General features: G+C 32.3%; 1 protein-coding gene across 3 annotated transcripts in view; it reads right to left on the bottom strand.

The window, feature by feature from the left end:
• LOC114332797 (probable tubulin polyglutamylase TTLL2) overlaps positions 1 to 27,554 on the bottom strand; it is a 312,654-nt gene that overhangs the window by 72,074 nt on the left and 213,026 nt on the right. For 2 of the 3 annotated variants that reach the window (XM_050645643.1, XM_050645638.1), the window contains exon 4: positions 11,404 to 11,507. The exons of the other annotated variant lie outside the window; for it this stretch is intronic. In XM_050645643.1, the coding sequence (XP_050501600.1) occupies positions 11,404 to 11,507 (104 nt within the window). The remainder of the gene's footprint in view (positions 1 to 11,403; positions 11,508 to 27,554) is intronic. 3 annotated transcript variants of the gene reach the window in all.

Below are 27,554 nucleotides of genomic sequence, written 5' to 3'. Positions count from 1 at the left end.
AAAGATATATAAAGAATTCGAGACAATGCTGTTGCTGCCGGCATTTACTCCGCCCACTATATATCTGTATATCGTGGAAAATATACAGTACAATACGAGCTCCAATCGCTTGACTAATACTCTTTAGAGCTGGCATCAGTGTGTGATCTCGCGTTGATCGGTAAGTATCTAAAATTTCGTATATAAGTCCTCCCCTTTACTTTTCAGCTACGGATCTCGTTTCGCTGTAAATTTATCAGAAAAATTTAAGTACAAAAATCTTTTCCCCTCTAAGTGTGCCATGATTAATATGTCAATAATAAAGATAGTTATGAAACATATACTCCAATAATTAATTTCCTATTGGTGGATCTCGGGTTGTCCTCGATTTAGTCGGATCTCGCCTTGATATGAAGACGTATATATATATATATATATATATATATATATATATATATATATATATATATATATATTAGTTACTTATACTTCGTTTCAAATTCAACCTAGAATGTAAGCTGTATGACAAACTATAAAAGAGGTTTCAAAATCTCAACTAATTAATAGATACAGCAGTGACAGTATACCTGTTAAGTATTAATAAGTAATTAAAAACAAAATAAATCAGAACAGAATGTATAAAAAGATATCAGAAGGGAATAATATAAATAAAAGAAAAAAAATGAACTAAAAGAACTACTGTCTTAGAACCTATAAAAGGTTGGCACCAAGTTGGGCTGCCGATGTAACAAAAATACTACTTTGCAGTAGTACTTGTTGAACTAAAATAATAAGATGAAATGAGTGAAGGAAAGTGGAAAGATGTAGAAATGAAGAGAAGGAGATAACAATATAGAAGAAGTATGGAGAGACAGAGGCAAACTAAATAGAATTGGCTAGCAAGAGATACAAGAGAACAACTTGACACTCAAGGATGGATACGGCTCGTTTGCATGCCTGTCGAAGAACAGTAGATCAAAGTAGAGAGTGATGATAACTAAGAAGGGAAATATTAAGATAAGAATATATGCTCAGAAAATAGATTAAATAAATATAATAATATAATAAAAATAGAAGAATATAGGAGATAAATACAATAGACTGAATTATGGGCGCCAGAAGTTGGGATAGACCAAACTTCCAGGTATCTTACACTGCTGTTAAATATTAAATATATTAAATTATTAAATTCAAAAATGAGAAAAAAATAATTGGTATACAAAAACAAATAAATATTTATTAAATACAACTACTTAAATTTTTGACAACCTCTGAGTTAGAAAAATACAAATTATGTAACTATAAAATGACAATGGGAAATAATGACCTATCTAAGTATAAATATAATTACCTATTAAATTAGTATTGGAGTAGATTTCTAGGAAGCATACCCCCAACTTACATATACTAGGTTAAATAACAACCTTCACCAAATAATTGTACGATTAAAATACGTACAGCAACGCTAAACTACAAACGAATGAACAATAATATAAACTCTCAAAGAGTTAAATAGGCACCAGCCTCCTTAATGTGAATCTACGGTCTACTTGATATATAAAAATCAGTTGCTTCGACGCGTAGTCACTAAAAATTTATCACAAGTAAAATGGATAGCTATTCAAAGGGAATAGCGTCCAGGGATATAATTAAAAGTTAAATAAATGAATTTAAGTAAAAAGTTAAGCAAATAAGTTTAATTAATTAGAATTATTGGCTAAAGTACGTTAAAGTTATATAAGTTAATAAATTAGCAATAAAGAGTAAAAATATATAAATTTAAATTGATAAGTGGAGACTAGCAAGGTTAGTAACAAAAAAAATATAAAGTTAATTAAATAAATAAATGGTACAAGTACATTTCAGGTAATATAAGACAAAGGTAAAGAGAATCTCATATGAGGGAAAAGATGATCTGAGCTCAAACCTCTTTGACCAGAGAGTTTACTGGTTTGGGAAACACTATCAAAAATTATAGATATAATAATATGGAAAAAAATGCAACCTAATCTTGAAACAAAAATATGTGTGATTAAACTATGAAACTTAGTTTGAACTAAATGTCCTGATTATTACACAAAAATATTAACGTGTTGTGATGGTAGAGTAATAATAACTTGCAAATACCAAGTGTCCCCAAAACAAACCCTATATTATGGTTCCCAAAAGTGTCCTTGTTATGGATACCAAAATCCCTGGTAGTAGAATTAGCACAGGGATGGTGCTAGCTTGTACCAATTATTAAAGGTGCCCTTCGGGGCGAAGTGCAGAATTCAAGGCTACGTGGGAGGAGATTCTCCAGGCTGGTCTCCAAGTGACCTGGCTTGGCCTAGAACGGTTGCTCCCGGTTGTTAGGAGAGCTGATAGACTGGTTACTTTATAATTTCACCCAAACGGCTAAAACAAACATTTCCCGTTTTACTTTCAATGTAAAATCTCCGGAAAGGCAAAAAGAAAAAAAAAAGGAAAAGAAATGAGATATCTTTTTGTAGAATGCACAAAAAAAAGAAGATCATTAGTAAAAACACTGATGGATTTGACCTTGATTCACACTACGGACACAATAATTTGGAATTTAACTTTAAATTCAATATTTAATACAGAATATGATTTGTATCTGAAAGCAATATTTCTATAAAGGGTATTTTTTTATTAATAAAAATGATATGGGATAATGTAATATGTTGTAAAATTTAGGAAAAATAATGCGAACGAAATTTAAGGTGGCTAAAATGCACGCAATTTAATAGACTTTAGATAATAATGAATGTAATCTGTAAAATTTGAATTGAATATTATGAGGTTAGCATAACCCCACAAATTAAATAGATACAGGATATGTGACAAGATAATCTTCATCTGAGTGTATATTTTCGAACCATGGATAGAATTAAAGATACTAAATTCAAAGAACAACTTTGGTTCATAAATGTACAGAAATAAATTCGATAGGAATTTAATATGACATGATGGCGGCCATATTCGTTCTTTTTTTTCCTCAAACCTTTTAAAAGTAAAAAAAAATACCAGATGGTGTGACTTCAATTTCTACGGGATCTTCCAAACTTTGTCTCCTAGCTCTTCCAAACAACAACACTATTAATTTTTCCACTAAATACTTATAGGAGCTTGAAACTCCGTATTAAAATTCCCGTAATTTTCGATCAACCATCTGCCGTACCGTTCTAGCTAACCAAGCGAAGTGTCAATTATTTCCCGTCGTTAGACGAGGAGCCTCACAGAACAAACTTACATGACAGCGAATGGTGTCTAATACCAACTGAAGAACTCGTGCCAACTACTAGTTAAGTATGACGTCAGTCAAAGGTTTATTTTAATTAGATCTTATTGATTTTGAGTATACCTTAATGACAAACCGTTATTAAATTTTAAATAAAATATCTATAAAGATAATTAGAAATTAACGGAATGTTATAAGCCTCAAGGCGAGTTAGGTAAGTAGATCGATTTTATTCACAGTCCAAGACTCTACACCATACAGTAAGACCGAGAACACGTACTTCGGAGAAGGAATTCTGTTTTATGTTTCATTCCTTTATTCAGTTATATTTTTGTTCCTTTGGACTATAGACAATGGATTTTAAGAAGACCAAATCTCGCTGCTCCCGATTTCTTCGATTCATTGATTTTTTAATTTCTTCTCTATATGTCGAATTTAAATTTTTTATTTTATTTGACTTCTTGAGTTTTAAAACCAACAATATTTATTTCTTCTACAATCGATACATATGTTGCATCACGTTAAATTTGCATACAATTCTTAAATACACAAAACCCGCCATTTATTTTCAATCGTAAAATTCTCTTTCTTAAAAAAAGACGACACCAGGCGAAGTCTCAAGGACGGGGCAATTGACTCCATTGACTCCATTTACCCTTACTTGGATCCGAGCCTGATTCTAGTGCAGCAGTGGGAGCTTGCAAAATAAAATTTAATTTTTAGGACGTCACGTTGCCTAGCAACCGTCGACTCTTCCATTATGAAATTCCATTTTGTGACGTCAGAAAAATAGAATTCTATCTTCCGTGCTCTGTGCCCTGGTTCATAATATCCCAGTGGCATTCCACGGCTTCACTGAAATTCTGGACTGAAATAATGTAAACCGGACATGATGACCGATTCATATTATTCCAGTCCAGTGATCTTGTGAGTTAATCCAGTTCATTGCTGGACTAGACCATATCGAACACATTATTCCTGTCATTCATAATCTGTACCCCTTAAACTCCACAAAAATTATCCGTGTTCACTGTTTAACGTGTACTCACGCATTGGAAAGGCCGTTCACACTATTCCAGTAGCGCTGAAATGGACGAAGAAGAATAAAAAATAGGCCATCATTCATAGACGTAACCAGGGGGGGGTTTGCGGGTTGTAACCCCCCATTAGGATGTTCTTTGAGCTCTATACGCTTAAAATCATACCCCCAGAGTACTTCCAGTAATTGTAACCCCCCTTAGAATTATCCCGCTTACGCCGTTGCCATCATTCCAGACAACTCGACTGGATTCACATTATTGCAGTGGTAATAATATGTTCACATTATTCCAGCGGCATTCCTCGCTCGACTGGAATGCTGCACATGAATTCTACTGGAATAATGTGAACCGGTCATGAATACAAGCATTGCAATACTTGAAAAAAAAATAACAGTAATATATTATTATTAAAATTGAAAAATAAGTAAAAAAATAACAGTGATTATATTATTATGTAACATTTTTCTCAAAATCGTAATAGCTCCACAAAATCCACTGATTTTCTAGAGAACATAAATCAATAAAAAGGACACAATTCTAACATGCAATTTTTAAATGATTTTTATAAAAACTTTTCAACACAAGATACAAAATTCAGCTAAATGTATTTATTTTTTCTACATAATTCAAAACAATAAAAATAAAGTCCTATATTTTTGATTCACGTGAGATTATACTACCGTAAAATATTTTTATCTGCATGACATATCAGCCGACTTCCGTATTTTAATTCATAAATACTTTTGTTCTTATTTTATACATAAAAATGTTTTCTTGTCTTGGAAAATAAATTGCAGAAAAATATAAATTATAAATAAGATTAACCGTGTTCTGAATGGGCCCAAGTAAGTTAATAGCACAGGTAAACTTTGTCAAAAAACAGACCATAAGTAGACATTTACACAATCACTTTAGGATGTACGTTGTATCAATAATTTCAACATGCGCCGTTCGCAAACCTTATACTTAATTTTTTATTTAACAAAATCTGAAACGAATCGAAAATTTTTGCTTTTTACGTCTATAACTCGAGAGATATTAATCCAACAAAAAACAATAGTTATTAAAGGTAAAAGTTTCGTTTTTTTTTATTTTACATAATATTTGACTAGCCAGAAATTGAATCTTTATTGCCTATTGTTTGAAAAATAGAAATAACTGGGAAAAAAGTGCAAAAATTTGATTTTTTTTTATTTTTTTCGACCTCTTAAATATAACTACTAGATATGTTTTAGTTATTATAGATATTTAGATAAATACATATTTATATTCCACCTATAGTGCAGTCACTGATGGTTTTCACTTCCGATTTCGTTGAACCTACATCGATTGTTATGAAAATTGGTGAGTAGTTGGAGGATACCTCAAGGAACAAAGGTGACATGATGCCAACATGCGCTTTCACCCTGGGGGTGGATGCTACCCCTTCTCGGGGGTGAAAATTATTTCATTAAAAATAATACCATACAGCGATAGAGGGACAAATTCTAAGCAAAATTTTTTATATAAACTTATTAATATAAATCAATACTTTTAGAGTTATTAAAGATCAAAGATTTTTAAAGTTATTAAAGATCAAATATTTAATTTTTTCGTAAAAAATGCATGTTCTAAAGCTGTTATTCACGTATATAAATAAAAAACTTATAAGCTTTTACACAAAAGGTTTTATTACCAAAATTAAAGATAATAAAAAATTTAATACAATTCTCATTTAAAAAACTACACTAATGTTAATTCAAAGTGAGTTATGGGTAATTGAAAGTATATTTTTTTCGACGAGTACGCAAATCTAAGTATTCAAGCTTAAATAACGGGAAAACGATGCATTTTATAAAATATACCTACAAAAAACTTTTCAAATTACTTCGGAATAGCTATCAAATGAGCTCCAGAAGAAGTTAATAGCATCAAAATTAAGCAAATTATGATGAAAATAAGAGAACCCTTTCGATTTTTTTTGGAAAAAGTGAAAAATAAAACATACGCCATTTCCACAACTATTAAAATTTCTAGAAATCCTTACCAGAATTTCTTTATATTACCATAAGTAATGATTTCAACAATTTTGACCGGTTTAGAATGGATATTTTGGAATTTTTGGAATTTTTCAAATTATCGTAATTTTCAGTTTCTTTTAAGAGGATCGGTACGTATTTTCGGCTGCTATGCTATTCAAATGGGGATTCATTTTTTTCGAATCCTGAGAAAACTAATAAGTATTTTTGAAAAATTTAAACGCAGAATGAAAGATTACGTTATTGGCGAGGGCCGAAAGTCCCTGAGAACTTCTGTAATGTTTATTTTAATAAGTTACAGGGGTGAAAAACTAAGAGAAAATTTAGTATGATTTTTAATATCAAATATCTCATTCAAAATAAACTTTTTATTTATTCTAAGGGACTTTCGGCCCTCGATAATAATTTAGTCTTTCATTCTGCGTTTAAATTTTTCAAAAATATTTATTGGTTTTTTCAGGATTTGAAAAAAATGAGCACAATGCCGTGGTAATATTTTCCAAATCTATCTTTGTCTTACAACGCACCCAGCTGAATATAATATTGTCAGCATATAGTGTCAGTCAGACACTGACAATCAGTGACAATTTTAAATATTTGACATTGCATCGGGAATATTTTGAGTTATTAATTAAATATTATTGATATATAATTTATTTAAGACGTGAATTTAATAAAAAGTTATTTATTGTGTATTATTTGTGGAAGATCCAAGCAGAGAATACATAAGGATAATAATATATGTATTCTGTGATCGAAGTATTTTGTTATTAAAGATGTTCAAAATTGTAAGCGTTCCATAGGAACAATATATTATTAAAAAATCACTTTAACACTTTTCCTCTATTCTCGATTGAGTATTAGTTTTTGTTGTACAAATAAATTATTACAATCACTGAATACATAGTTAGTGAAAAAATTATCACATTTATTAACTGAATTAATAATTTGCAATTTTAAAAATAACAGTTATCCAAGAACATTCAAAAGCCATCTCTTTAAATTAATGATGACATTTTCAAGTAGAATGACATTGTAGTAATGTTTACATATCCATACCAGTGTGAATTTTACTACACGTAATTTGCCGTGTAAAGACAGAAAAAGTAGGGATACACGTAAAATATTTGCGAATTATGTACCCATAGCCTTAATAATAATTAAAAAAAAACTCAATATAAGAAAAAAATGATCTATAAACAAATTTTAGGTTTTTCTGTATCAAATATTTTACCTTTTTTACTATTTCTGTAGGTTACAAAATACCCGAGATAGAAACGTTTAAATCTAAACGGTTATTAAACCTTTTATTTTTAAAAAAGTAAGGGGTTTAAAAGATTAAATTCAACGTGGTTTAAAAGCCCTTACTTCTAGATTTTAAATGATTTTTAGTTAAATCTGATATCCCAAAACTAACGGAGTTATTTAAAAAAAAAAAACAATAACATTTTTTGAAAAAATTTTAAAACATTTTTTTGAAAAATTTTTGGAGCATAAATTGCTATTAACTTATTCGGGAGCTCATTTGATAGATATTTTTAAATACTTTGACAAATAATGTTTAATTTGCGCTTGAATACTTAGATTTGGGTAGTCGCCGAAAGGAATATACAGTTAATTACCTATAACTCACTTTTAGTTAAAATTAAAAGTTTCTTCTGGTAAGGAATCTATTTCATTCTTTATTAGCTTCAATTTTGCTAATAATAAGTTTTTTGTAAAATCTTATAGTTTTTGAGTTATTTATAAAAAATCGATTAAAAACGTGCATTTTTCTCACGAAAAATTGAAATATTTAATCTTTAATAACTCAAAAACTTTTGATTTATTTCAATAACTTTATATAATAAATTTTGCTTAGAGTTAGTCCCTCTATCGAATTGTGGGGTTATTTTTAATAAAATAATTGTCTCTCTCGAGTAGGGGTGGCATCCAACCACAGGGTAAAAGCGCAAGTTGGCACCATGTCACCTTTGTTCCTTGAGATATCGTCTAACCACTCATCAATTTTCATGCAAATCGATGGAGGTTCAACGAAATCGGAATCCATCTTCAGTGACTGCACTACTAATCTGCGTTCCGCAGTCACTTTGCAGTGTGGGCAGCATATCCCAATATAAAACTTATGGAACCTTACAGGTCAGTGTTGCCGGTTTTAAGCAGACGAACTTAAAGTCCGTCTAAATAGAATATTCCAGAAGTCCAAAACATCTTGATTTGAAAATCTGTGGGTTTTATTATTTTTAAGTAATTCATGGATAGGTACTATGAATAGTGTGACCAACTCCAATTCAGTCCAATCCGGGACAAGGCTTAAAAAAATACCTGAAATCCGGGACTTTTCAATGAAAATCGGGCCATTTTTTAATATGTATGTAGAAACTTAATATCATCGTTTTATTTATTATTTAACATTTTTATGTTGACAATGATATTTTTATGGGATTAAGCCACAATTGGTTGTAATGATAATTATTACATTTTTGTTAGTTTTTGATGTTTCAACTTCCAATCGGGAAATCGTTCTAAAAAAAAAGGAAAAATTAGAAAATCAGCTGATGTGGGATTTCTATGTAAATATAAATTTAGCTGAATATAGAAAAGTAATTATCATTAAAACCAATTGTGGCTTAATCCCATCAAAAATATAATTGTCAAACATGCCACAGGAAAACAGCTTCAGAACATCACTATGCTGATTACTTCTTACTATCATATTTGTTGAACGATTGAATTTACTTAAAAATGAGAAGAAAAGCTTTAAAAATCAATCCATTAATATTTTAAATTGACCCCAACGAAGAAAATATATTCATTGTTTACATTGCTTGTTTCTTAAAATATACAATTTGTCTTGCAATGAAATTTGCTTTATAACAATGACGGTGACCCACCATGAATTTTTTCGTCCAACCAATTCAGCTTCATGTGAATTCTTAGAAGAATAGCGTATTCAAAATTTCAAAATAGAATTTTACCAAAACGTTGAAAATTCGGATGGCCCGGAAGCCTTGTCCGGGACGCCGGGACACGACTTCGTAATTCGGGCCATGTCCCGGATTTTTCGGGCTAGTTGGTCACACTAACTATGAAAGATATTTATACGATATGAAAGATATATCATTTGAATATTAATTATAATTAGCCTGTGATTAATATTATATTTATTAGTTATTTATGATATAAGTATTAAAAGTACAATTTTAAGGCACGCATGTGAAAGTTTGCAGAATGAGCGAAGCGAACGTGTACTTTGTACGCACGTAAGAAGTTATACTTCTATTATATGATTTCAACGAAATAAATATACTTTCAACAGGTTATTTGTATTTAAAGATTAAACTAATTTTTACTTACTACTTTCCAAAAATTTTTATTAAAGCAATACTAAAAATAAAAAAAAGTTAGATAACACACGGAATCTATCCAGGGACCTCTCGATCTCCGGTCGAACGCGCTACCACCGAGCTAAATTCCCTTTGCTTTGACAGCTTACAAGATTTCTCATACATACTGACAAATTTAATAGACCAAGTGAGGTACAAAAATACTTTAAAATTTATTTAATATAAATATTAAAATCTCTTGGCAACACTGTTCTTCATAAGAGTCTGTACTGAAAGGTGACCGTGGAACGCAGTTTAGTAATACTCTATAATACGACTAAAACGCGATAGAATCGGTTTTTTGCATAATACTTTTGTAATCCAGGGTCTCCAAAAAAATGCAAATTTCCAAAATTACACTGGGTCCAAAATAAGCATATTGAATAAATATTTTTTTTAGTTATACCACCTTACCGTACCTTTTATACGCATTTTAAAAATTTAAATCGGTCAACTAAAGAGTCTAAGGAATTTTTTAAAGTTATGGTGGTGGGGGTAGCCCACCGAGTCAATTTTGGCTCGGCGTGCGGAAGGGCTACGCCCACCACCATAACTTTAAAACATTCCATAGGATCTCCTTTTTCACCGATTTCAATTTTTCAACGTGAGTTTGAAAGTTTGAGTCTCTCTTTATATGTAAAATATTTTAGACAATTTAAAGTGCTTATTGTGAGCCCAGCATAATTTAGAAAATTTGAAATTTTTTTTGCGGACTCTGCATTGCAAAATTATTATGCAAAAACTAGTGAACCGATCCAAACGAAATTTATCACACATTGCAGTGGTATGTGCTATGCACATTATAATGCTATGAACATTGTTCAATTCATAACAGATTTCGCCGTGACTATTTATAATTAACACACATCGTCAGAAATCTCTTTTCGAAACCAAAGTTTCTCATTCCTTTAGTTTTTTGTATATATAACATAAGGGAATATTTAGAGTTAATAAAAGTTTAACGATGATGAGTTCATAATAAATTAAAGACAAAATCTCTATTGATGGGATACCGAAATAGAGGAGCAACTAACAGATTAACGCAAGAAGAGATGTAAATTAATAATTTGAAGCACTTAAACCAAAGATGAGGTTTCTATTAGACGTGCTTATCAAGAGGTATATAAAAAGTACATAAAAACCATGACGGAACAATTCACTGGTAGAAGTACGAGAAAATTATAGGAAATAATACAGAAAAATATGAATCTCGAAAGAGAATGTGACGAAATAAGTATCCATACAGCATATAGGTAGATCAAATAGTTAAGAAAGTATGATGAGGTTTTCCAAAACATTCAGACAATTAGTATAGCAGGGCGGGGGAGAGGAGGAGGATGAGATCTACCCCAACTGGTGGATGGTTGAGATGTTTATAGGAAAAATAACCTCAATAATTGATAGAAAATCTCAAGTAAAAACTGTTCTACACAGTTTTGTTAAAAATTAATGCTTTTAGACTTATTGACAACAGAAACGGTTGGTGATATCGAATTGCTTGGGGTAAACCAAGGACGAGTAGGAGAATTTAAATACCTCAGTTCCTATATAACGAAAAATAGGACACAAAATCGACAAATTTCCCACATGACTGGTTGTTTTAACTGGGAGTTAATGAGCGGGGTACCCTTTGAGAGAAAAATCTGGGAAGAGCTGAAAGGAACGACAAACAAGAGTGTGGCTATAAAATTAATATTATCAAATATGAGTATTATTACGATAAAACTCAGTCAACTTACCTGAAATCATAAATAGAACCGTATACTTTTCGCATGCATCTTAAATATCTAACTAGATTGTCTTTTCTGCATATTGTAGAACCTTTTGGAATATGGTTGAGATACTACAATAAAAAAATATATAATTAACTTATGCAGATCATAACATATAGATCACCAATTAGGTATTGTTTTATTAGGCTTATAAAACCTATGAGCCTTATTATTGGAAAAGGGCTGTTACGAGTTACTATGAATAAAAGGTAGAAAAGTATAAGAGGGTTAAAATAGGTAAATGCACTATAAGAAAAGAGTAAGTCAAGGCGCATATTGAGACACACTCGACATAACCTACGCAGGGCAGTACACGCCACATTTCTGTATCGTGTGAACAGCATTGCACGCCCGCGTATTAAGACACAGCGCAGCGCATTCCACGAATGCCCTAAAAAAAAAGATGCGTCGCTCAATGTTCGCGACACACGACCGTGTGCGTGCGTACGTGCCTTACTTGGAACTTAAAATTTTCCATGATTGCAGAGGTAGATAGCAAGCAACACAACTACTGTCTGAATTGTGTGACAATATACGTTTAGCCGACTCAGCCCATGAATTTCGTGCAATGTGTGTCTTGACTAAGTATGGTCATCTATTCCCGAAATGGTGGTTATCAGTTTCACAATAAAAAAATGCTCAGATGAGCTGTAACGAACTGCATCTAGACAAAATTGAGGACCTGTGTTATGAATAGAGTTTATTGATTCCAGATCCATTTTGATGCGGTCATATAAGCAATGCTACTATAACCTAATTTAGAGCGGATGAGCACTTTACCCACTTTTAGGAGGATATTCTTAGTTTTAGAGAGTACGTTCCAGAGTCGATGAGAGAGTGAGAGAGTTAGTGTCTATTGCTGATTGTAAGTTTTGGAGCTAGCGGTTGATAAACGACGTACAGCATAGTGTTAAAATATCTGCGTAGTAATTTACATAATTGATTGGCTACAGAATAGAATAGAATAGAAAAAAGCTTTATTCTCAGGATTCACAAGTTACATAAAAATATAAATTATCAATAGAGAGAATGGTGTCAATTACAGTACAGTATAGTTAACACATAATATTTAGGGCGAGATTACATATAATCAATAGTGGTTTTGAGTACACTACTGAACATAGGCCCCCCGTAAATATTTGTTTTATTGCTTCCGGTTTTGAGCACCTCGAATCCAGATGTGCTGAATGCGCTTGATGTCATCCGACCATCTTGTTGTAAGTCGTCCTAGAAATAAGCATCGTGTCTAGATCTTCATTCTAAAATTTTTTTGGTCTATTTTCCATCTATGATTGTGGCAACATGGCTTGTCTAGTTCAATTTCAGTGTTGTAATTATTTTAATTATAGTCTAGGCGCCAAATAGAGGTCACCGTGTCCTTTTCAATTCTGATGGACAAACTTAACGGTTTCTTATGGATTTTTGGCTGCTGATTACGAACTTCGAGGGCGGATTTCGATCCGAGTGGTCAAAAAATTGTTATAAACAATTTAATTAATTATAAATTGTTTACAAGGCTCTCGCTCATAAACTAAAAGAGATAAAAAATAATGTTTCAAATAAAATTTGTTCGTTATTAAAAAACGAATTAAATCCAACAATTAGAACTCAAGATATTGTAAAATTAGTGTACAATGCAAATTGCAAATTGCAAAATAAGTATTTTTCGAAGCTTTATCAATAGTAACTCGGCTTCTACGCACCCAAATGAGCCTTAGAAGGTCTTATTTTAAATATTAATCAATATGCTTCCAAACAAAGTTTACTAAATTATTTGTCTTCATTTGTTTTAAAGTTATATCCGTTTGAAGTTAAAATTTTCTTAAAAAAATTGTACATTAATTTGTTTATAAGGGTTTCAAGCAAATTTGAGCTTTAAACATTTACAATTTAATTAACAATAATGGTAGAAGAACTCAAAAGGAACATTTTGAGCTTAAGAAAATGTTTGTAGGTTTATTTTGGGACAAGATATCGATATTTTAATAGCGCGCTCTTAAGCGCGAGATTGGCTAATTGCGTAAAGATTCACGTGCTAACTTCTCGATGCAAATTATAATTTCTATGTATATAGGTTATCTTCGTTTTTCATTTTTGAAAATCCTAATAAAATTTTATCATATAATTCTTATAATTAAATCATCATACTGTACCTCGTATCACCCTTCATTCTATTTACTTTGTCTTCTATTTTTTGTACTAAATGAGAAAAAAAAATTAAAAACTGATATTTCAGAAATATAACTAAAAAGTAAGTTGATATTATTTATTAATACTATTTTTACAAACATTATCTTTCATGCACCTGCATCGAGATATACAGAGAATCTCATCTTTTTTACATCTGCATAAGTTCTTAGAGCAATTTTTACAGTTAGATGGTGGTACTAATTCTGTTCTTGTAGGCAGTAAAACTAAAACTTTCTGAGGCTTCAGTCAATTATCTATATGATGTGGACTAACCACATGTAAAGCGGATCTAGTTCCTTTGCAACATCATCAAGGCACGTCAATTGTGTGTATGCCGCCACAACATAAATGCTCGTTTTATATGCAATGATGATGCTGTAAAAGAACTCGATCCATTTTTATATGGGTATCACATATTTGCTCATTTGCATGCGTAGAAGCCGAGTTATGATCGATAAAGCGTCGAAAAATACTTACATACTTGACTGTGAGCCGATTTTGCGCCTCATAGCGCGCCATTAAAATATCAATATCTTGACGAAAAATAAATAAATACACGAACAATAAATGTTCCTTTTGAATTTTTCTATCACTATTGGTAATTAAAGTATAAATGTTTACAGCTTAAATTTACTTAAAACCCTTATAAACAAATTAATGTACAATTTTTTTAAGAAAATTATAATTTCAAACGGGTATAATTTTAAAACAAATATATATATATATATATATATATATATATATATATATATATATATATATATATATATGGTGTTTGGATCTTCGATTCTATTCAAAAAATTTTTCCCAGCCCGAAGTAGTGGATGTGTGAATTGTTCGTAAGGGGATTTTTCCGCATTCTCTATTTCATTTGTTTGATATATATATATATATATATATATATATATATATATATATATATATATATATATATAGTGATTTTTTGAATAACGGTAATTCGGTCAGATGAAATAAAACTCTATTTGTTCTAGGTCTCAATATTTCGTCACTATTTGGTGACTTCTTCAGGAGAAAACTGTAAATTTATTAAGATTAGATATGGACAAAAATCAAAACATTTCATTACTTACAACTATAAGAGTGATAATTTAAATTCGTTTAACATATTATATTGAACATTGACTTGAGAAATGACTGATGTTATTTTGACATATATTTCGGAGTTATGGTAACTGCAATATATTTTATGTTAATAGAATATTGTCTAATATTGAAAAAAATTTTATTTTTTATTTTTAGTGAATACGTCAAAGTAAACAAGAAAAAGTATTTGCGAAATTTTAAGGTGGAAAGGTAATAGTAGACAAATGAAAAAGGACTTGAAGTATTTTAAATTGACTATAAAATGTAATCGATGGTACGTAATGAGTTAGTGTAAGACTGGTATTCAGAACTTGAATAAAAATAAGGTAGATTCATTGTTAGTAGATTAATTGAGTAATTTGTTTGTATTTTTTAAATTTTGGGAAAGAATGTTATGAATTACTTAGAATATTACAGTAGATATTACTCAAATGGTTAGTGTCAGTCTTATAATTAATTGATTCTGGAGTTTTGTTAATATGTACCATCTCAAGGAAGAGTCGTTTTTTATAGTTGTCAACTTGTTCCAAAATTTTTACATTATTAAAATCAAATTTATGTCCTGTATTTAAGTGGTGATCTACTAAGGCACAACAGTTTTTTTTGATGTTGCAGTCACTTTTATGTTGAGTGACGCGTTGCTTTTTAAAAACACATTTTAAAAAAACTTATTTATAACACCAACTCATCTAATAGACCTTTGATTAATAATCCACAGCCAGTTATTTACAAAAAAATACCTTATGTCCAAAATTTAACAGACCAGATTGTCCCACTTTTCAAAATTTTTCCCAACATCAAATTAGTTAAGTACAATCCACTTCTAAATTCAATGTTGTTCTCAAAAACTAAAGCTAATACTCCAAATACATTAAAGAGCAACATAATTTACAAAATAAATTGCATTGAATGTCAAGGTTGTTATATTGGTCAAAGTAAACAGTGGCTTAAGCAACGCGTCACTCAACATAAAAGTGACTGCAACATCAAAAAAAAAACTGTTGTGCCTTAGTAGATCACCACTTAAATACAGGACATAAATTTGATTTTAATAATGTAAAAATTTTGGAACAAGTTGACAACTATAAAAAACGACTCTTCCTTGAGATGGTACATATTAACAAAACTCCAGAATCAATTAATTATAAGACTGACACTAACCATTTGAGTAATATCTACTGTAATATTCTAAGTAATTCATAACATTCTTTCCCAAAATTTAAAAAATACAAACAAATTACTCAATTAATCTACTAACAATGAATCTACCTTATTTTTATTCAAGTTCTGAATACCAGTCTTACACTAACTCATTACGTACCATCGATTACATTTTATAGTCAATTTAAAATACTTCAAGTCCTTTTTCATTTGTCTACTATTACCTTTCCACCTTAAAATTTCGCAAATACTTTTTCTTGTTTACTTTGACGTATTCACTAAAAATAAAAAATAAAATTTTTTTCAATATTAGACAATATTCTATTAACATAAAATATATTGCAGTTACCATAACTCCGAAATATATGTCAAAATAACATCAGTCATTTCTCAAGTCAATGTTCAATATAATATGTTAAACGAATTTAAATTATCACTCTTATAGTTGTAAGTAATGAAATGTTTTGATTTTTGTCCATATCTAATCTTAATAAATTTACAGTTTTCTCCTGAAGAAGTCACCAAATAGTGACGAAATATTGAGACCTAGAACAAATAGAGTTTTATTTCATCTAACCGAATTACCGTTATTCAAAAAATCACTATTTAACACAGTACGGTCGAAAATATTTGTACAAATATATATATATATATATATATATATATATATATATATATATATATATATATATATATATATATATATATATATATATATATATATATGTATATATATATAAACAAATGAAATAGAGAATGCGGAAAAATCCCCTTACGAACAATTCACACATCCACTACTTCGGACTGGGAAAAATTTTTTGAATAGAATCGAAGATCCAAACACCAGCTCTTAGAAATGTGTTTCGCCCTCTTCAACCTCTATGGGCTCATCGGTGAAGATGAGAGGTTGAATATCTTCAGACACATTCCAATCAAAAAACAACATTCGAGACCTAGACATAGCAGGAACGTAAATCTACGCCCAACCTGACAATGCCATTCTGAAGTTTTAATTCCCTAATTACTTTAGAGTAAGTAAGATAATGTTTATGAAAAAACAAAAGACGTAGATCTTTGAAACACACTCAGTGATCAAAAGATCCACAGGTACTGGTTTGGACGACCACTCGTACGAAAACAAACAAATGAAATAGAGAATGCGGAAAAATCCCCTTACGAACAATTCACACATCCACTACTTCGGGCTGGGAAAAATTTTTTGAATAGAATCGAAGATCCAAACACCAGCTCTTAGAAATGTGTTTCGCCCTCTTCAACCTCTATGGGCTCATCGGTGAAGATGAGAGGTTGAATGATGAGCATTGGATAAGCGAATGGAACGAAGAAGTGAACAATGCACACCTACTAGGAAATCCCACAGTCAAACTCAACGGTTTCTCTCTTCCGCGTCGAGAATGGTGTAATCTGAACCGAATCAGGGCAGGTCATGGAGTGTGCAATAAATCACTTAACCAATGGGGTATCGCAGACAGCCCGCTATGTGACAAATGCAATGCTGCTGAACAAACAGTCACATTACACAAGAATGTCCAGCCACACGATTCGAAGGAAGCTTAATCGAAATCCACGAACTAACTCCTGAGGCAATGGAATGGCTCCACAGTAGCAATATCCGCCTTTAATGTTTTCATTTATATTCTTACAATCTATTGTATGTTTTAGCAATGTGTAAAGTTCAGACGAATATATATATATATATATATATATATATATATATATATATATATATATGGAGTTAGTTCGTGGATTTCGATTAAGCTTCCTTCGAATCGTGTGGCTGGACATTCTTGTGTAATGTGACTGTTTGTTCAGCAGCATTGCATTTGTCACATAGCGGGCTGTCTGCGATACCCCATTGGTTAAGTGATTTATTGCACACTCCATGACCTGCCCTGATTCGGTTCAGATTACACCATTCTCGACGCGGAAGAGAGAAACCGTTGAGTTTGACTGTGGGATTTCCTAGTAGGTGTGCATTGTTCACTTCTTCGTTCCATTCGCTTATCCAATGCTCATCGATTGTGAAATTGTTTGGAAGATTTTTTGCTGTTCTTGTTGGCGGGTTTGGAGATCTCAGCCGCAATTGGCCCTGGTTTAACTGATCTATGTCGGTATTTATTGGCAATGAGGGATTCTTTTGACATTTCTGGTATTGTGATTTAAGGGCAGCTAACCGTCGTGTTTTGGTTGGTGCAATGTTGCTTAGAACTGGAAGCCACTGATTTGGTGTGCTTTTTATGGTCCCCGTAATATACCTCATTGTCTGATTTAGTTGTGTGTATAGGACGTTAGTATGGTGACTGTTTAGCCAGACTGGAGCACAATATTCGGCTGTTGAATAGACTAATGCAAGAGCGCTTGTCCTGATTGTGTCTGCATTGGCTCCCCAAGAGGTGTTTGCAAGCTTGTGAATGATATTATTGCGAGTTTTCACTTTAGCTGCAGTTTTATGTAAGTGTTCCTTGAAAGTTAGAGTACGATCCAGTGTTACACCGAGATATTTTGGATTTGGGTTATGTTTTAGGGTAACCCCTTCGCTTTCTATGTTTAGTCTGTAGTTCACTTCCCGGTTATTTAGATGGAAGGCAGTAACTTCTGTTTTTGTGGGATTTGGCTGAAGGCCCCATTCTTTAAAATATGTGCTAATAGTATGTAAGTCGCTTTCTAGGATAGCTTGGGCGTTCTCGATGTTTCTTTCTTGTATGCCTAAAGCCATGTCATCTGCATAAACAAACTTGCGTGAGATTGTAGTGGGAGCGTCTGAGGTGTAAATGTTAAACAGAAGCGGCGATAGAACCGATCCTTGGGGTAACCCATTCTGTAAACTTCTGTATTTACTAGTTTTCCCATTAACGCTAACTTGGAATAATCTGTCACACTGCATTTGATTTATTAGCTTATTAAATGATTGGCATGGTACCATCTGGTACAATTTTAGTAGTAGTCCTTCTTTCCATACCGTGTCGTAAGCACAAGTCAGATCAATGAATGCTACTGCCGTTTTGATTTTCTTTTGGAAGCCATTTTCAATAAATGTGGTTAGAGAAAGAACTTGATCACTGCAGTTCCTTCCTGGCATAAATCCAGCTTTTTCTACGGGAATATTTTCGCTTACGGAGTGTAAAAGTCTCGCGTAGATTATCCTCTCAAAGATCTTATAGCAGACACTTAAAAGGGCGATTGGTCTGTAACTCTCGGGCAATGAAGCATCTTTGCCTGGTTTACAGATTGCGATGACTTTACTTTGCTTGAATAGTTTGGGGAGCTTTTGCGTCTTCATTATCTGGTTGAAGAAGTCGAGGAGCCACTTTCGAGTTTTTGGACCAATGTGTTTTATGAACTCAGGATATATTTTGTCAACTCCTGCAGCTTTGCGGCACTTAATTAAGTCTAGAGCGTTGAAAAGTTCCTCAGTCTCTATTTGCCTCATGATGGGTAGGCTTTGTTGAGATGCAGTTTTGATCTTTTTGAGCTGATATCGTACTTCTCTTTTATGAGCCTTTTCTATGACTGGTTTGGAGATTTGCGCAATGCGTTTCGCTATATCTTCTGGATTTGGCAATGAAGAGTTAGTTGTTGGGATACTAGCGCCTGTGTCCAGTTTTCTGAGCAGGTTCCAGGCAGTGCGACTGCTATGCGTGAAGTTAAGGTTTTCCAGAGTTTACCTCCACCTGGTAGTTCTTGCAGAAATTAGAGACTCTAGAAGTTGTTCTCCTAGATCTGGGTCTCTGGTTTGCTCATATTGATCATACAGGTCTTTGCATTCTTCGGTCCAGCATGGGATGTAGGATTTGGTTAGGCCACGTGGAACATGTTTTTTAGCACAGCTAATTATAAGTTTGGCGAATCTTCCGTAGTTTTCTACCTTAGGCTCAATATATCTGATATCTTTCTCCAATTGTGCTTGGTACTTATCCCAGTTTGCCTTACGAAAGTTCCATCTAGGCAGAGGAATTGAGTTTATAATGGGAATAGTGATGCCCATGGTTGTTATCACCGGCCTATGCTGCGATTTTGGGAAATTATCAATAACTTCTCTAGTTGCATGATTATGGCAGTCATCTTTGGTGGATATAAATGTAAGATCTGGGTTGTAGCCTTTCTGCCATCTAGCGGAAAAAAAGGTAGGCTTCTGTTTTGCATCGTGCAGAAGTCTAAGATGCTTGAGCTCCGCCCATTCAATCACTTGTTCGCCTTGGAGATTACACTGGTTATAGCCCCATGTAGTGTGATGACTATTGAAGTCTCCCGTATATATTGATGGATGCGGGAATGAGGGAAGCACTTCTGGTGGCCATATTGCGTTTGGTGGTTTATATATATTAACTATTGTGATCTTGTCTATTACGGTTGCCAGTATGAAGAGTTCTTGGGATGAGTAAGAATGTACGGTGCTAACATTTTTTATATCTGTTCTACAATAGGTAGCAATTGCATATTGTGGGTGATTAAGTGAGGCTACCAATCTATATCCTGGAATTTGACCTCGGTTGTTTAGTTGTAAGTCATCAGCAGTGTGTGTTTCCTGAACTGTGGCTATGTCAATGCTATGTTTTGCAAGGAGCTTGCTGATGTATTCGCTCTTGCTTCTGCTAATACCTTCAATGTTTATTTGGCATACTCGGATTGTTGGTCCAATTGTCAGATGATTCTGAGAAGAACCGTTTTTTGTTTGTTGCATGGTTGTACTGCAATGTGTTCGCCAGGAGATCTGAAAGATGGTCTGGCGGTTCGATGTTGCTGCTCATTTAGCGTTACCCAGGGTGCACCACGAGGAGGCGAGACAGCTTTGCATCAAAACAAATAAAGATACAGTAATATAATAAACTTTGTTTGGAAGCCTATTAATAAAGCTTTAAAATGAGATCTTCTAAGGCTCATTTTCATGCGAAAAAGCTGAGTTACGATCGATAAAGCTTCGAAAAATACTTATTTTGCAATTTTCAACTTGCATTGTGCACTAATTTTACAATATCTTGAGTTCTAACTGTTAGATTTAAGTTTAGTAAACGGTTGTTTCTTCGTTTTTTATTAACGAACAAATTTTATTTGAAACATTCTTTTTTATTTCTTTTAGTTTATGAGCCAGGGCCTTATAAACAATTTATAAACAATTAAATTGTTTATAACAATTTTTTGACTACTCGGATCGGAAACCACCCTCGAAATTCGTGATCAGTAGCCAAAAATCCATAAGAAACCGTTGAGTTTGTCCATCAGAATTAAAAAGGACACGGTGACCCCTCTGGCGCCTAGATTATTAGTAAAACACCAGTTTTTCTCCTCTCTTTGATTTGAAAGTCATGTTTATGAGTGATTGCTCTCAGGGTCACTTGTATTTTATTTATTACTTTTCGGGCAATGGTCAATATTTCTGCTCCATACTTTACAGCCAGAAACATCCACTGATCAAAGAACTTCCTCTTCAAGCACATGGAAAAATCTGATCTAAAAACTTCCGTTGGTTTTCCGAAAGCTGCCGATGTTAGTTCTATTCTCCTATTTATGTATTAGTTTAATTTCACAGCACAGGTACTTGTAGCAGTAAGGGAGGAAAATCTGCTAAATTTGCAGTTACTCGAGTGTTATGGGGACCTATTGGGTTGTGTAGAGTAGGTCCTAAAACCAAAAAAAGTTAAGTTAACTTTTCCATAAAGTGGAGGACTTTCCATTTTTTAACTTAATTTTCCATTTCCAACAATCTTTTTTCCGATTATAGCGCCATCTATCCATAATATGTCTCGAATAAAAGTTCCTTATTTTTACGTAAAGAATACAAATCTGCAATAAAAATTGGGGGCTCCTATTTAAGATTTTAAAGTAACGCCCCACCCCACCTTCAAGGGGGTCGTGTTTAGTGCCATTTTTCAAAATTTTTTACTTATTTATTCAGCCATCTATCAATAATGACAATAAGTTTTTTTGTTGACAACTAATTATGACATGTACAGGATGCTTCATTAAGCACTCTGTTTTATAACTATTGCTGATTTTATGGCATTACCTCTACTACTAACTATTTACAGTTTAGACCCCCTCTGTGGCCAGCACCGGATAAAGGAGCGGGCGAGCAGGGCGACCGCCCGGGGCTCCAAATTTTGGGGGGCGCCAAATTTTGAGGGACGCCTATAAATAAATAAAATATTTTTTACATTCATTATTTTTTTAGATTTTATGGATTATCTTTGGGTTAAGATTATTCCTCAGAAAATTATTGAATAATTGTAACAATAAGAAAACTATTTCTACATCACAAAAACAAACATTCTCTGATAAAAATAATGCAACCTAAAAATTGTTATGCCTTTTAAAGGTCATTTGTCAGGTACCTAACACTTTTATGGTAACAATGTTAACCCCGCAGTTCACTCTCGCCGAAGTCGATCGAGGTTCAACAAGTACGAGAGTGTAAATTGCCACCTTGTGTAACCTTGTCTGACTTCGTTCTACTTCCGAAATCTGTCGGTCTGGTCAAAGAGATCTTTATCGGTATCGCACCGCTCTTTGTCGGTATCGCACTTCGAACGAGTGTGTAGAGAGGGTACTTCGGACTTCGGTCAACTTTGGCGAAGTAACTTCGCCGAGAGTGCACAGCCCGTTTAATACTTAAAATACACGAAGATCAGATTTACAAGTATCAACAAATTTATGAATAGGTAGTCAGTCAGTCATATCTATTATTATACTGGCGCTTGTCATCACAGCCTCAATGGTTAAATAGTTTTGTTTTTCTGTTATGTAAATTTTGCATTATCAACATTGTTGTGTGTCAATGGGTGTGTAATTTGAAATAAAAAAAAAAACAAACTGGGTAGGTATGTATGAATTAAAACTGACACGTTATTATTCATATGAATATGTATATAGAAATTTATTTCGAATACGTTGTAAGCGTTAAGATGTTTTATTTTTGCAAAAAAGGAAGGATAGATTTTTGTATCACAAATTGAACGAGGAATTCGAGGAAACGAAACGAGGAAAAAATGCGCAATAATTACCTCTTAAAATCCATCAAATTTCATTTGCATATCTCAACCGTTTTAGAGCAATAAATAAATCGTCAGTTTGTAATAAAATTTCAACACCCCGTATCTCGGAAACGAAGCATTTGCAGACATATGTTTATCGAGCCAACTTACCCCTTACCCCTTAACCATTACCCCTAAAGTTTATCGCATTTATTTAGAAACACCTTGTACATAAGGATTTGCACAGTTTTCACTGTTTCTTCCTTCACTATTCACTATTCCTTCACTCAACCGTTCTCTTCAGTTCTTTCTGTTTTGCCAGTTCCGTTCCTGAAGATTTCGTTTCTATTGCTTCGTCCATTTTATCTCTGAAAGATCTTCGGGGTCTGCCTCTCTTCTTTCTTCCTATCGGGCTCCAATCTGCTATTCTGCGTCTTCCAGTGGCGGCCCGTGAGGTAGTGCCATAGAGCCATGGCACTACCTTGCTAACTATGCAAAAACATATTTTTTATCTTCAAAACTTTTTAATTCCTGTTAATTTTTTTGTGTGTATTTCTTTTGATCTTCATAAATTATATAAAATATGGCAACTATGGGCGTAATACAATCCCTGCCGACAGCGGAGAGTATTCGACAGGAGAATCTCCTTCGTGCCGAAGTCAGTACTGGCACGACTAAAGAGAGAACGATTTTACGAGCATTCTATGTAAGTGACAGAAAAAGAGCTATATTGGAATATTAGTATATAGAATCTCTGTGTTGTTCTGAAGCTATTTTCTTGTGGCATTTTTACAATTTTAACTATTTAGAATGGGAAATAAGCCACAATATTATTAAAAAATGATTTTTATTAACGTTTCGACGCCCAAATCGGGTGCCGTTGTCAAAATACAAAATACTATTAATATAAACAAAAATGTTGTTGCTTAGTAAAAAAAATTTTTCTAATAATTTATTTAATTTGACTCATTTATATCGGCAATTCAGATACATATGATACATTTTAAAGTAAAAGACTTTAAAATGATATTGCCAATATTTACCAGTTGCGTTCCTGGGACGACTTTACTGAAAGATAGTTCATTCGATTACATGAAATCAACCCCAACTCAAGAATATCCGTCACAAAAAAAATCATAGCATGTGATCTGTCTTTAAAAAGACAACCACATGCAACGGTGACATTAAAATTCTCGCGTTAGAGATCTCATAGTAAATCACGAGGGAAAACCAGGAAAAACCTCGTGATACTATCCCGACATCGTAAGTATTTGGTCTTACATTTAATTTACTCTCAAAATTAATACCAAATTCTGACTTTACTATAATTTTGTTAAAATTATAAATAATATCAATAATACATGGATATATAAGTAATACTAAAATATAAAATATGTACTAACTCGACTATTGACTTACTAATTGTGGTATTTTCTTTCTATTGACTTCCTCTTTCAGTATGGGTATCCACATCCTACTGCATTCCACCGAGGAATTTGTGACACAATTGGTTTCGTTTAGCATAATTAGAGCCGCTTCTTTGATTTTTCTCTTTTTACTATCTGTTTCTTTCAGGACTATACTTGAATCTCTCCACTGAACTCTATGTTCATTATCCCATGCGTGTTGACATATTTGAGATCTATCAAATTCTCTATTTTTAATATAAGATTGATGTTCACTTATTCTAACGTTTAATGGTCTTGATGTTTCACCTATATAAAACTGTTCGCATTCACAAGGTATTTTATAAATACAATTCTTTGTCCTTTCTTGTTCATTGTTAGGTTTAGTTTTAGATAGAATAGATCTCAATGTGTTGGTTGTTTTGAATGTTGTTGAGATGTTGAATTTATTTCCTATTGTTTTAAGTTTCTCGGATATTCCTTTTATGTATGGTATTGATATTTTCCTCGTATTATTTCTTGTGAATGTTGTAGGATCCCGTTCTATGTTGTTCTGTTCCATTCGATCCAATCTTGACAATTCCTTATTTATAAACGATAAAGGATAATCATTTTTTAATAAAACAGATGTTAAGAATTGTTTTTCTTCTAAAAAGGAATTTTCGTTAGAACAAGTAATTTTGGCTCTATCATATAAGGATTTTATGATTCCCTTTTTAACGTTGATGTTGTGATTTGATTTGTAATTGAGATATCTGTTGGTATGTGTTGGTTTTCTATACACTTGAGTCTCATATCCAGTATCCTTCTTTAAGACTAAAACATCGAGGAAAGGCAGGGTGTTATTATATTCCTTTTCCATTGTAAATTTTATTGTCTCTTCTTGATCGTTTATAATATTCAGGAATGTATCCAACAATTCTGATCTATGAGGCCATATTGAAAACACATCATCTACATATCTCCACTATACAGTGGGTTTTAAATTTTGTTTAGAAATGATATTAGTTTCGAAATCCTCCATAAATATATTAGCCAATAATGGAGATAAAGAGGAGCCCATTGCTAGACCAAAATTTTGTTTATAAAATTCAGTATTTAGTTGAAAATAGGTATTATTAGTACATAATGTCAATAACTCCATTATAGCTGATACATTTAGTTTTGTCCTAGTTGTCAATGTATCATCATTCTCTAATTTCGTTTTGATTATGTTTAAAGTTTTATCTAATGGCACATTTGTAAATAAACTGTTTATGTCAAAACTTACTAAAATATTATTTGGATTAAACTCAATAGTTGATAATTTGTTTACAAAATGTTTTGTATTTTTTATAAATGTGTCATCATTATTAGCAAATGGTTTTATAATGTTTAATAAAAATTTTGATAGTTCACTACAAGGAGAACTGATGGTACTACAAATGGGTCTAAGTGGTATGTTCGCTTTATGAATTTTCGGTACTCCATAAAAATGTGGTGACTTACTGTAATGAGGTGTAATTAATTTTCTTTGATAGTATGTTAGATCATTTTTAAATTTGAATAAAGTTCTATAGATTTTGTTTTCCAGTGTTTTCGTTGGATCCTTCGTTAATTTGGTATAAGGTCCATTTGTAATTAGATCTGTAATTTTGTCCTCGTATTGTATTTTATCCATTATTACAGTTGCATTTCCTTTATCCGCTGGTAGGATCGTTATGGAATCATCATTTTTTAAAGTTTTTAAAGCTTTAATTTCCTCTTTACTGATGTTCTGTTCAATTTGATTTGTCTTTTCCAATTCAAGTTTACATAGTACCCTATACTGTTCTTTTTCATGAGTTGGTAAACACTGTGATATTTTTTCCACTGAACTAATTATGTCTAATTTTGGAATAGATGGATGAGTAACAGCATAGTTTAAACCCTTTGACAATACCAAATTCTCCGTTGCATTTAACTGTCTATTTGATAGATTGACAACTGTCGCTAATATGTCATTATTTCTATTTAGGTTGTCAAAAGTATGTATACTATTTTGTTCTAAAAGAATATTAAATTTATTTAAATGTATATTTCTTTGTTTCTGATATGAATTTTGATAAATTATGTGTAAACTAAAAATAATTCGATCAAAATCAGAATTTGATATCATTCCGAAAAGCAAATCTTTAATACTTACGATGTCTTGTTCAATAAAAAATAAATTTGACCTGTGAAATTGTAACCTTTCCCGGATCATTGACAAACTGGCTCTATGTAGAATATTTTGGAGTCTTCTGCTTGAGTATGCTGGCCGTAACCTCAAGCCCTTCGGTATTAAGTTGTTATCTCTACATCGTTTTAAGAATTTGATAGAATTTTGACAATTTGAGAATTTTAATGTCACCGTTGCATGTGGTTGTCTTTTTAAAGACAGATCACATGCTATGATTTTTTTTTTGACGGATATTCTTGAGTTGGGGTTGATTTCATGTAATCGAATGAACTATCTTTCAGTAAAGTCGTCCCAGGAACGCAACTCGTAAATATTGGCAATATCATTTTAAAGTCTTTTACTTTAAAATGTATCATATGTATCTGAATTGCCGATATAAATGAGTCAAATTAAATAAATTATTAGAAGAATTTTTTTTTTACTAAGCAACAACATTTTTGTTTATATTAATAGTATTTTGTATTTTGACAACGGCACCCGATTTGGGCGTCGAAACGTTAATAAAAATCATTTTTTAATAATATTGTGGCTTATTTCACATTCTAAATAGTTAAAATTAGAATCTCTGTGCCAGGCACGAGGGTATGATGTCAGTGCCCAGAGCACGCCAAAAAGAATTCTATTTTAGTGACGTCACGTTGCCTAGAAACCGTCGATTCTGCCATTATGAAATTCTATTTTGTGACGTCAGCAAAATAGAATTCTATTTGGCGTGCTCTGGGCCCAGGTCTATTTATTTTGAGTTTCTTTACGTGCTGGTTTGTCGCTTTTATTATGTCTATTTTCTGTTAAAAAGTTTTTGTATTTATAATTAAACTTTTAGCGCATCATGATCGTGGGTATTTTGATAATATTTTGATTATTTCTTAAGTTTAATTTATTAATTGACAATGAACATTAGTATCTTAAAATAAAATTTTTTGGTGGTTTTTCGCTAGAAAAAAAACTGCAAATGTTATAAGGTGTTGTGGAGCATTCAAGTTAGCTGTAAGAGGTCACGACGAAAAAGAAAATTCAGAAAATAGAGGCATATTTAAGGAGCTGGTTAATTTTAGCGCCGAATTAGAC

This window comes from Diabrotica virgifera, chromosome 1 (assembly GCF_917563875.1).
Source record: "Diabrotica virgifera virgifera chromosome 1, PGI_DIABVI_V3a".
Taxonomy (NCBI): domain Eukaryota; kingdom Metazoa; phylum Arthropoda; class Insecta; order Coleoptera; family Chrysomelidae; genus Diabrotica; species Diabrotica virgifera.
This window is presented reverse-complemented; position numbering and strand designations above follow the sequence as displayed.